The 13,059-nt window shown below is 40.0% G+C and overlaps 1 protein-coding gene across 10 annotated transcripts in view; it reads left to right on the top strand.

Annotated features, from left to right (window-relative positions):
* The window catches only part of snap91a (synaptosome associated protein 91a), a 204,328-nt gene that overhangs the window by 91,585 nt on the left and 99,684 nt on the right, over positions 1 to 13,059 (top strand). For all 10 annotated transcript variants that reach the window (XM_063040866.1, XM_063040865.1, XM_063040864.1 and 7 more), the window contains one exon: positions 6,003 to 6,044. In XM_063040866.1, the coding sequence (XP_062896936.1) occupies positions 6,003 to 6,044 (42 nt within the window). The remainder of the gene's footprint in view (positions 1 to 6,002; positions 6,045 to 13,059) is intronic.

The raw sequence follows: 13,059 nt of genomic DNA, 5'->3' as shown, positions 1-13,059 counted from the left end.
CATATTCCCAAGACATACGTGTCAGAGCAGGGGTCCCCAACCTTTTGCGCACCACGGACCGGTTTAATATTGACGACATCATATTGTTTCATATTGCCAAATCATATCGTTTCCTCGCGGCCTGATAGCACATGCTTGCGGCCCATATGCAGTGGTTGGGAACCACTGGGTTAGAGCGTGGTTTCTCAGCTGGGGCTCTATGGGAGGTCGCTAAGGGTTCCACAAGAGATTGTGATTTAAAAAAAACTTAATTTTTTTGAATGCACAACGTGCGATGCTAGCACTGGCAGTGGTGTGCAGTGACTGAGCAGACCCATTAGTGGTCTCTCAGCCCAGTGTGGCAGTGTGTGGTAGGACCGTGTTTATTTGCTTGAGTCCATTCTCAGTTTTTGACGGAAGATAGGGGAGACTTGATAATCAGCAAGCACTGTATTGCACGGAGAGGAGGACGGTAGGCTGATGAGCATGAAATGCGTTTTCTGAGCATTGAACGGACCTGTCCATTTTTTATATTTTATTAACCCCTGTGTTTTTGAGACATGTTTGAAAGTTCAATGTGGTGATTTTTGAATCACAATCTTCTTAGTCATTTCCCTTCACTAGTGCAACAATGGACACAAAAAGGTCCATCTTTACAATGAAAGCTACTTATCAATGAGTTTTACATCAACTGGTGATCCAGGTTGCCCTATTCCATTGTGCCTAGTCTGTGGCAAACAACTTGCACATGGCTTCAGCAAAATTGAAAAGACACTTAACTTTAAATCTCAGCCATGTGACTCATAAAAGTGCTGATTATTTAAAATAACTATTGGAATCTCAAAACAAACAGAGTAAAGCTTTTGTGAATATTATCACAGTCAGTAAAATGAACCAGAAGCAAGTTATTTAATAGAAGATCTTTTTACCCAGAAAACGAAAAGCCAGACACAGCTGGTGAGAACTTAAACATGTCAGATTATAGTGGGTAAAATGCTAGGACAAGATGCAATATGAGAAACTTAAAAGATTTCATGCTGAATAATAATGATGGCTGGTTCTTCACTTGCGAAGATCAGATCAGGAGGGAAGAAGAGTCCTCTGGAGCAGTGGCACGATTGTTGGTGACTGTAGAGGCTAATTCTGGATCTGTAGACTCTGGAGCTGTAGGGACTTGGCCAGTAGGATTCTTCCTGCATCTTCTCCTCTCTTCAGCAGTCGCTCTTCTGGATTCCTCAAAATTCTTGGCTGCGCTGTGGACTGGCGTTCTCTGTCACAAGCCAGCTGCTGTCACTCATTGACCTCAGTATTTGCCTGAGAGAGCTGCTGCTTAAGCTGGTCTTTGTACCTCTTGCACGGGGCACCACATTCTCTCTTGCCCTGAGGAATTCTCCATAGAGTACTGATTTCGGTAACCTGCAATTGTCCATGCGAGACATGTGGCCTGAGCAGCAAAGTGACTTCAATGCTTGGACGTTGAGCCTTCTCCAGGGCCTCGTTATTGGAGAGACAATCCTGCCATCTGATGCCCATGATGGAGTGGAGGCAGCGCTGATGGAAGTGCTCAAACATCCAGATTTGCTTGTGGTACAAAACCTAGGCTTTGGAGCCTTATAACAGTGTTGCGATGACAGCAGCACTGTATACCTGGATTTTTGTGGACTTACACAGCTGGTGGTTCTTCCACATATGTTTTTGGTAGCGCCCGAAGGCACTACTACCTCTGGCGAGTCGATTGTCAATGTCCCTTACTACAGTAGCGTTGTTGGAGATGACTCTGCCCAGGTAGGTGAACTGCTCAATCATGGTGAGAGGATGGTCGTCAATGGTGATCCAAGGTGGATGGTAAATGCCATGAGGGGGCTTCTGATGGAGGATCATTGTTTTCTTCAGACTGAGTGTTAACCCAAAAGCTCTTGTAGCCTTGGCGAACTGACTGACCGCTGTACTCTTTGTGTGTGAGAAGAGCACACTCATTTGCATGTAGTAGCTCACGAATGGGCTCTTGCATGTTTTTTGTTTGGACAAGAAGATGGCCACTCTCAAACAGTACAATAAGTTGACCTATTGATGTCACATGATGCTGAAGAGGTTTTGTGTGATAAACTGAAAAACAGCAGCTTCTCTATCTAGACTGATAAGTCAACAGATTTCACCAATTAATGTCATGTTGTAGCATTTGTAAGTTCTATAAATGAGGGTGAAATTCAAGAAAACTTTTTCTGTTGTCAAGAGCTGCCCTAAACAAGAAAAGGTCAAGATATATTTAATGTTTTGTCTTCATATCTGGAAACAAAAGGGCTGTCTTGGAGGAACTCTGTTGGCATCTGTACTGATGGTGCCCCATCAATGGTTGGCTCTGTGAGAGGTTTCGTTTCTCATGTAAAGAGTCCTGACGTTGTCACACACACTGCTTTCTTCACAGAGAGGTGCTGATGTCAAAAACTCTTAAAGATGAAATTTAAAAAGTTCAGAATGACACTACAAAAATAATTAACTTTATTAAACAAAGACCAGTACACTTTAAAAACGTAAGCACGAGGAATTCTGCAGATGCTGAAAATTCAAGCAACACACATCAAAGTTGCTGGTGAACGCAGAAGGCCAGGCAGCATCTCTAGGAAGAGGTACAGTCGACGTTTTGGGCCCTGACGAAGGGTCTCAGCCCGAAACATCGACTGTACCTCTTCCTACAGATGCTGCCTGGCCTGCTGCGTTCACCAGCAACTTTGCTGTGTGTTACCAGTACACTTTAGAATGTTTTTAAAAAAACTACATAAAAACCTGGACAAGGAACACACCAATCTTCTGCTACTTACAGAAATTCGGTGGCTTAGCAGAGCAAGAGTTCTCAACAGGGTGTTTGATCTGAAAGGCGAATTGCAGAAGTACTTTCAAGAAAATAGTAGGCCAGATTTTGCTGAGTGCTTTGAAGATGAAGAATGGCTGCAGAAACTACCCTACTTAACAGACATTTTTCATCACGTGAACCAGTTGAACAAGTCTCTGCAAGGCCCTGGAGATAATGTTTTGACTAAGTGATAACATTTTTGAGTTTAAAAGGAAATCGAATTTTTGGAAAAATCATGTTGCAAATGGAAATATTGAAATGTTTCCACTGCTGGGCTTCAGAGTGAGGAAGGATAAGAAAGTCATGTCTTAATGAAAACCACCTGGAAGAACTGCAGAACAAAATTGAACAAAATTTTCCTCCCTTTCAACACAAGTGTATGACTGGGTGAGGGACCTTTTCTCTGAATCTTCTGCTCAGCCTGCGAACTTGACTTTGAGAGAACAAGAAGAACTTTGTGGGATGTATTCTGATCATACACTCAAGATGAGATTTACTGACCTGCCCATGGACATTCTGGATTTCTATGAAAGAAGCATGTCCTGGCATTCATAGGAAAACAATGAACATTTTGCTGCAGTTTTCAACTTCTTACATATGTGAGCAAACTTATTCTTGTTTAACAAGCATCGATAGAGATCGTCTCATTTCAGCCGAAGACGAAATCTGTGTGTGCTTATCTCAAGTTCAACCCCAGAATTAAGTATTTGTGCAGCAGAAAACAAGCACAGGTTTCAGATGCTAGGCCTGTACTTGAGCCTAGTCATGTCATTTAGTTAAGAAAATGTTTTTTCAAAGCTTTGCAAAAAGTTGTGTCTTAGGCTATATTTTTATTCATATTGGTTTTGCTTATGGTTTTAATAACTTTACTATTTGACATTGTCAATAAATTAATAGCATGAATTAAAATCAATTTACAACTTTTATTTAAATTAAATCTGCTGAGCCTACTTTTAGGAATATTAAATCCCATTTTGGCTTAAGCCAGTTATTTAATAGAAATTTATTATGTTTGCCTTGTGAGTTTTTAAAATTTATGAAAGGAAAAGAAAGATTAATGTCAAGAAAAGTAAGCTAAGTTTAACTACCTGTTTTTTTTTCAATAAAGGTTGGCGAAAATTCATTCTCTACTCAAAAGAGCATGGACAATTATTTTTGAATTATCACGCTGATGTACTGGGAGCTTTAGATTTGATCATTTTTACACAGGGGTTCCCTGAGACATGAAAATTATTTCAAAGGTTTCTCCAGGGCAAAAAGGTTGAGAAAGGCTGGGTTAGAATTAGTGAGTTGTGGGCATGCTAAATTGGCGCTGGAAGAATGGCGACACTTGCTCCTCGCTGATTTGACTTGAGGCAAACGATACAGTTCACTGTATGTTTCACTGCACATGTGACAAATAAGCTAATCTTCATCTTCGATTTTCTGAAGTGTGTCACTGGGATTCTGATATTTACTTTATTTCTGATGGAATTAACCTCAACAGGAAATGCAAACTCTAAAAAGAGCCTTCAGTTCCTCATTAATCTGTGTCACACTCTATTGCACTTAATACTCTTCACTCATATTTTCAAAACCCACATTTGTTTTTTCTCCATAAATATTGAATTGAACCTATTAAGAGATTTACCCCTGTGTGTGTAAAAAAAAAAGTAGCACTATCAGACATCCCACCTCTCCCGGAACTTCCGGGAGTCTCCTGCATATTAATGGTGGCTCCCTGATGCCCGCAAATTATATACAATATCATGGAAATCAAATTTTTTGGGAGTGAGCAAGAGAAAAGCAAGAGAGAGTGCAAGAATGACCACAAGAGAGAGAGAGAGCAAGCGAGAGTGAAAACAAGCGACAGCGCGTGAGTGACCATGAGAGAGGGAGAGAGAGAGAGCAAGCGAGAGTGAAAACAAGCGACAGCGCGTGAGTGACCATGAGAGAGGGAGAGAGAGAGAGAGACTGCCCGCCCGCCCCATGGCAGAGTGTTCCAAAAAAAATACATAACACGTACATCACCCCAGACTACACTAAAGTGTACCCCTGCCAAATAGGGGTCAAAATAATGACAGTGTTGCTCACTGCACTCTTTGCAACAGTGACTCTTCTATTGCCCATTGTGGGTTAAGACTGTAAAAGACATGTTGAGGTGAGTTTAACAGGTGTCATTCGTTCATTAGCATAGCTAAAGTTATTTAAACTAGCTGGCCAGCTGCTAAGGAGCTACTCTATTGCAGACATCCTACCCCTCCCGGAAGTCTCCCGCAAATTGATGGTGCTACCTCCCTGAAATGAGCTTTTGCAGGGTGGGGTGTCTGTACTATTGACTGTACAGTGCGATTTTTTTCTACAAAATAGCTTGAGGTCATGGGTTAAGGATGAAAGGTAACAAGTTTAAGGAGAACCTGAGGGGAAACTTCTTCACTTGGAGGGTCACGAAGGTGTGGAGCTGGGATTCAGCATTTAAGAGAAGTTTGGATCGGTACATGGATGGCAGGGTTATGGAGGGCTATTGTCTGGGTCAGTGGGGCTAGGCAGTTTAAATGCTTTGGCATGGACTAGATGCGTTAAAGGGTCTGTTTCTGTGCTGTACTTTTCTATGACTCCTAAGATGAAGTGCCATTGCTCAAGCTTTGAACTTCATAGGAATAGTTTGTCTATGGACAAACAAATTAGTGTGCATCTGGATAGGAGAATTAGTGAGAAGTATTTTGAAACTCAAAAGTTACTCTTTCAGATGAAGAGATGTATGTTCAAATAATCACCCCAATCTGTGCTTGGTTTCCTCACTGAAAAGAAGGATGTTGTGACGGCACCATGTAGACTTGGAGTATAGAAAATGTCCATATTTGTTGAGCTGAATTTTCAGTTCTTTTAAAATTCTATAATCTGAATTTTAGCTATTTTTACCTTTGTTCATTTGCCGTGTGTTTCTACCCCTATTGTGTTGTGCTTATGATAAAAGTATCTTGTGCAGGATATTACAGCCACACTCTACACAAAGTACCAGTGAGCAGCAGTGATTTTCTTTTGCTATATCACAAATGAAAATGATACTTTGAAATTTTGCAATAATGTTCATTGAGGTCATGATTTATAATGCCAGGATAATTAAATTCACATTTGAGAATACCGCAGTTACGAAGTGAAAAATAATTCATTGTTTTTGTTTTTTTTACAGCAAGTAGGTATTGATAAAGGTGACATTCCTGATCTTTCACAGGTAGGACTTTTGTATTCCTTTTCATTTCATGTTAGAATAATTTTCATAATTCCTAGATACACTAATACTAATCATAATATTAATCATGTAATAACCAAAGTTATATCCATCCAACCAAGTTGCTTATTCTTAAGAACTCATCCGGTTGATTAGTTGGGAAGGGGTGCTGCCCTTACCAGGTCTGATTGATGTGTGTCTCTTGGAACACCAGAACACCAGTCTGCTTGATTAATTTCACTCTGAAATGGTGGGCAACTTTGTGCAAAATCAGTTGGTAATACGTACCACATCCTGTGAACATATTGCCTATATGAGGGAGAACAGGAAAACTGCATCTGGCCATGAAGTACCACCACAGAATATCTACTACCCAGATTATAAAGATCACTGACAAGGTCTTCTGTTTTAATCTCAAACTCAATTTTGCAAGAGGTTATAGCATGTGTTCCTTCTGTTCCATCTTGATTTGCAATGCTGTTTTTTTTCCCCTAAGAATGTGAGATAACAAACAGCAGCATCAAAAGAACTTGATAAATCTGATTCCAATTTGCTTATCAGAATTGATCCTTCCTTGAATTGTGATTTCTGTCATATTTAAAATTTGGTTCTTGTAAAACAAGCACAGTATTATTTTGATGCAGCAATATCTCTGCGTGGGCAGGAACGGCACAGTGACATAACAGCGTATCACTTTACAGTGCCAGCGGTTGGGGTTCAATTTCTGCCACTGTCTGTGAGGAGTTTATACGTTCTACTCATGACTGCATGGGTTTCTTCCAGGTGCTCCAGTTTCCTCCCATATACCAAAGACCTGCAGGGTTAGTAGATTAGTTCAGGTGTAATTAGGTGGTGTGGGCTCATTGGGTCAGAAAGGCCTGTTCCCATACTGTATCTTTAAATTTCAATTACAAGAATTGCAAGGTAGTACCAACTAAACGTGTTAAATGCTTGTTTCTGTGCACTCTCAACCTGCAATATGGACAACATATTTTTGTTCATAAATTACATGAGTGTCACAATTAATTAGATTTAGTTTATCCTCAATCAGAAATTAACGTTTCCCTCTGCTTTTTAATGGACTTTACATCTGCAGGTGTTCATCTGTGAAAGTCTGTATAATAAAATCCCAAATCAAAGATTTAAAAACTCAGAATCACCCATGAAATTGAAATTCTTTACAGGTTTGAGAAATTGTATCGTCATAGTCATAGTCATACTTTATTGATCCTGGGGGAAATTGATTATGGCATACTGCTTGGGAAGTCTTGCAGAATTTGCATGCTATCTCATTTCAAAGGCATCCGATAGTCTTGCGAGACCATGGATCTGCGCCTGGAAAGTCTTCACTCTCCAGGGCGCAGGCCTGGGCAAGGTTGTATGGAAGACCATGCTGCAAGTCTCCCCTCTCCATGACGCTGATGTTGTCCAAGGGAAGGGCATTAGGACCCATACAGCTTGGCACCAATGTCGTCGCAGAGCACTATGATTAAGTGCCTTGCTCAAAGACACAACACGCTACCTCGGCTGGGGCTCGAACTCACTACCTTCAGATTGCCAGTCCAATGCCTTAACCATTTGGCCACATGTCCACATGCTATCTACATAAAGTGATACTGGAAAAAATTCACTTAATTTTAGAAATTATTAAAATCTTATGGAAACTCATTCTATTTGAAACTATGTTTGCAATTAAGCAAAAGTTGTTCAATAATTATATTAACTTTCAGTCTTTAACTGTGTTTACAATTGCCATTATAAATCTGAAAGACTTGCATACATTTTATTTTGCTAACTGAAACAGGACAATAAATGATGTTAATTGTTCATTGAATTTAATATGTTTGCTTAGTTCAAGTCTGTCACCATAAGACATAGACATGGAATTTGGCTATTTGGCCCATCAAGTCTGCTCTGCCATTCGATTATGGCTGATTTGTTTCCTCTCTCAACTCCTTTCTCCAGCCTTCTCCTTGAAACTTTTGAAGCTTTCCCTAATCAAGAAGCTACCAACCTCCACCTTAAATATACCCAATGTCTTGGCCTTCACAGCAGGCCATTGCAGTGAATTCCACAGATTCGCAACCCTCCTGCTAAAGAAATATTTTCTTCATTTCTGTTCTAAAGAAGCATCCTATTTTAAGGCTATGCCCTCTGGTCCTAGACACTCCCACTATTGAAAACATTGTCTCCAAATCCATTTATTAAGGCCTTTCAAAGTTTAGCAGTCATGAATTTTGTAATTTTAATGTATTGCATTTGGTAAAGGATGCCTTATGATTATGAAAGTCTTGAATACAATTACGATTGCACGTGACAGGGTGGAGACACTTCTCTACCAAAGGAGATGTAAGGCACTCCTTCTCTCCGCTAGCCTGCAGGTTATTCTTGGGCAAGGTGCAACACTTGCTTAGCCCCCCCCACCCCCCCCCGATCAAGGTCATGTGACACTACTGGAGCAGGAGGAGGAGGATAATAATATGAGCAGCTGATACATATCACAAATCACGAGTCCTGGTCATGTAACCACAATCATTTGGCAGACAATCTTTGAAGAATATTGATGATGGCTAGGGTTACCCTAGAAGAAGGCAATGGGGCAAACCACTTCTGCAGACAAATTTGCCAAGAATGATCATAGAACCATGATTGCCTATGTCTTACAACATGGCACACAATGATGATTATGATTGTGAATGCCAGGTGAGTTAGATGTTTTTGAGTTTAAAATGTTTAAAAGTTGACTACTGATTTGAGTGCACCATTTATTATTAATACTCAGCTATACAGGTCCACAATCCCTTATCCGAAATCCTTAGGGCCAGTTGCATTTTGGAATTCAGAATTTTTCGGATTTCAGACCCTGACTCCCCCCCGCACCCCCCACCTATACCAGAAAAGCACGTATGCTCAAGTCCCTTATTTAACCTGTCTCAGTGCGGTGGACTTTAGGACCTGGCAGCGCAGCAAACCTACTCACATCTTCCCGTATACATCATCGCTCAATTACTTATAATACCTAATACAATGTAAATGCAATGTAAATAGTTATACTGTATTGTTTAGGGAATAATGACAAGAAAAAAATTTATTTTCAACTAAAACATTCAATAAAACATAAAAATATGCAGCTTCAAACGAACGGAATCAAACACATGGTAAATGACTTATTGGAATAAATGTAGAACGTCACTGTCACTGTCACGATAAAACTTCAGAAACTTGTCTTTCTGTTTATTTAAATCATATCCAGTGGTAGTTCTGACACTATTTTCTTCAGTAAGACGCCGCACAGACACACTACGATCAAGCTTCTGCAATAACTCCACTTTCTGCGTTATTGATAATGATAGAAGCTTCCTTCTCTTTTTCTCATTGTTACCCATAGGGGTATCTACGGCTCTTTTTGACAAGTTCACAGTGAAATTAAACACAAAGTCAACAGTGAACACAAAATTCAGCAAACAGCAAATGCATGTGTAACCAGTACGAGCGCTGAGCCCCAACTTGTGTCTGGCGGCCTCTGCTAGTGCTGCCACGTCACACCTGAGTGACATCAGCTGTTGGTGAAAAAAAAACTTTGTTTTTCAGAGCTTTTTGGATTTCAGAATTTCGGATAAAGGAATGTACACCTGTATAAGCTAGGGGTTAAAATCTTCATTATATTTGTTGCATTAACCAATCATATTAACTTCAGTTTTGTTAAATAATCAAATACTAACAAATTGCACACAGTATTCAGTGATTTCTGAAGATTTATGGAGGCTTTAAATGAAAAAAAATAGCAATCAGCTATGTTGGTCTGATTAAATTTGTTACACAATTATTTTTTGAGTTTCTACTTGGATAAATGATACCCTGTTGAATGTTGAACCTGTATGGATATCACTTTCAGGCACATTGAAGGAGGAATGTGTCAAATGGAGGAACAGCTATTTACTTTGCCAGAGTCTGCTGGTTATATTTGCACATTTAAATTGGTTTATTTCTTCTGAAATAATATTAGATCTAAATAAATAGCTTAAGAAAAATTGCACTTAAAATGTATTGAATAAAAATATTCAATATTTTACAGAAAAGTGAAGTACATCTTTGTTTGTCTGATGGTAATACTTTAATTGAAAACCAAGAAAGGTTCTTGGATTTCCTACTTCTCTGAAATATTTTGCATAAAATATATCCATGGTTAATCTAATCACGGCTTGTCAACAATGATACATGAGATAAATATGTATAGTTCATTTTTATATGATAACTTCTGAAAATGCAGGTAATACATCGGAGAATTCTTGTCGACCTTAAAAATTCTGACACTGAAAATACGCCTTTAAAAGATTGTACCATTGATAATCCGGTAACCCTCCTTATGTTATCTACTCTGCTTCTCGTGTGCTGGCCTTTCTGTTAATGGGATCTAAGGTTACTGGATTAGATTGCTGAATTGTGTACTTAAATCGTAAGAATAGTTCAGAATCTGATAGCTGACCTTGTGCAGTTACACCTTTCAAAATTCAGCTTGATGCTGGGAGCATCTGGTAAACAACTGATGCTGGTGTTTTAGCATGCTGTTCACTGGAAATCAGAAGCCTTGCATCTTTCCAAAAGCATGAAAAATTGATCTTTTCATGCTTTACATCCAGGTTTTTCTGTTTTGAAACATTGAACCCAGCATTCTAAAATGATGTACCCACCTTCCAGTATATGGACTAGACCTAGTTGATTATCTTTTATGATATATATCTAATTTCATTTTGCACTCAGTTAAATAGTTCAGAATAAATTTATTATCAAAGTACATATATATCACCATATACAACTTTGAGATTCATTTTCTTGCAGGCAGTCACAATAGAAAAGAAATACAATAAAATTAATGAAAACCTACACTCAAAAACTGACAACCAATGTGCAAAAGAAGGCAAACTATGCAAATGCAATAAATAAACAAATAATATGGACAACATGAATTGTAGAGTCCGTGAAGTAGTTTATTCAAGTAACTGAATGACTTAAATGAATTAAATCGGATATTAACATAAGTTGTTAGAAATACGCCAAGTAAAAAGATATAATTTGGGCAAATAAACTTTTTCCCCAGTTCTGGGTTTTGCTTTTATTTGGAGATTAGTAGAGGAAGAGGTAGGTGTGGTAAGAGGAATGTGATGGATGAACAAGAACGAAGACATTTGATGGTAAAGCAAAATGCGGCAAATGCTAAAACTGTTGGTGCCCCTCCTCCTTCTCTTCCTCACATGGTTCACTCTTCTCTCCTATCAGATGCCGCCTTCTCCAGCCATTCACGTGGCTACATCTCTCACCTTCGAACTTGTTGTTCTCCTCCACCCCCACCTTATTCTGCCATCTTTCCCTTTCTAGTCCTAAAGAAGGATCTCATAGAAACATAGAAAATAGGTGCAGGAGTAGGCCATTCGGCCCTTCGAGCCTGCACCGCCATTTATTATGATCATGGCTGATCATCCAACTCAGAACCCCGCCCCAGCCTTCCCTCCATACCCCCTGACCCCTGTAGCCACAAGGGCCATATCTAACTCCCTCTTAAACATAGCCAATGAACTGGCCTCAACAGTTTGCTGTGGCAGAGAATTCCACAGATTCACCACTCTCTGTGTGAAGAAGTTTTTCCTAATCTCGGTCCTAAAAGGCTTCCCCTCTATCCTCAAACTGTGACCCCTCGTTCTGGACTTCCCCAACATCGGGAACAATCTTCCTGCATCTAGCCTGTCCAATCCCTTTAGGATCTTATACGTTTCAATCAGATCCCCCCTCAATCTTCTAAATTCCAACGAGTACAAGCCCAGTTCATCCAGTCTTTCTTCATATGAAAGTCCTGCCATCCCAGGAATCAATCTAGTGAACCTTCTTTGTACTCCCTCTATGGCAAAGATGTCTTTCCTCAGATTAGGGGACCAAAACTGCACACAATACTCCAGGTGTGGTCTCACCAAGGCCTTGTACAACTGCAGTAGTACCTCCCTGCTCCTGTACTCGAATCCTCTCGCTATAAATGCCAGCATACCATTTGCCTTTTTCACCGCCTGCTGTACCTGCATGCCCACTTTCAATGACTGGTGTATAATGACACCCAGGTCTCGTTGCACCTCCCCTTTTCCTAATCGGCCACCATTCAGATAATAATCTGTTTTCCTATTTTTGCCACCAAAGTGGATAACTTCACATTTATCCACATTAAATTGCATCTGCCATGAGTTTGCCCACTCACCCAACCCATCCAAGTCACCCTGCATCCTCTTAGCATCCTCCTCACTGCTAACACTGCCGCCAAGCTTCGTGTCATCCGCAAACTTGGAGATGCTGCATTTAATTCCCTCATCCAAGTCATTAATATATATTGTAAACAACTGGGATCCCAGCACTGAGCCTTGCGGTACCCCACTAGTCACCGCCTGCCATTCTGAAAAGGTCCCGTTTATTCCCACTCTTTGCTTCCTGTCTGCTAACCAATTCTCCACCCACACCAATACCTTACCCCCAATACCGTGTGCTTTAAGTTTGCACACTAATCTCCTATGTGGGACCTTGTCAAAAGCCTTTTGAAAATCCAAATATACCACATCCACTGGTTCTCCCCTATCCACTCTACTAGTTACATCCTCAAAAAATTCTATGAGATTCGTCAGACATGATTTTTCTTTCACAAATCCATGCTGACTTTGTCCGATCATTTCTCCGCTTTCCAAATGTGCTGTTATCACATCCTTGATAACTGACTCCAGCAGTTTCCCCACCACCGACGTTAGGCTAACCGGTCTATAATTCCCCGGTTTCTCTCTCCCTCCTTTTTTAAAAAGTGGGGTTACATTAGCCACCCTCCAATCCTCAGGAACTAGTCCAGAATCTAACAACTGAAATGTCTCAGACTGAAATGTCAGCTGTTTTATTAATTTCCATAGATGCTGCAAGACCTGAGTTCCTCCAGCATTATGTACTTGTTGGCAAGTGCTTAAAATATCAGATAAAAAAACATAGGGTGTCGTGA

This window comes from Mobula hypostoma, chromosome 2 (genome assembly GCF_963921235.1).
Source record: "Mobula hypostoma chromosome 2, sMobHyp1.1, whole genome shotgun sequence".
Taxonomy (NCBI): Eukaryota; Metazoa; Chordata; class Chondrichthyes; order Myliobatiformes; family Myliobatidae; genus Mobula; species Mobula hypostoma.
Note: the sequence above shows the minus strand (reverse complement) of the source record. Positions and strands in the feature narration are given on the sequence as shown.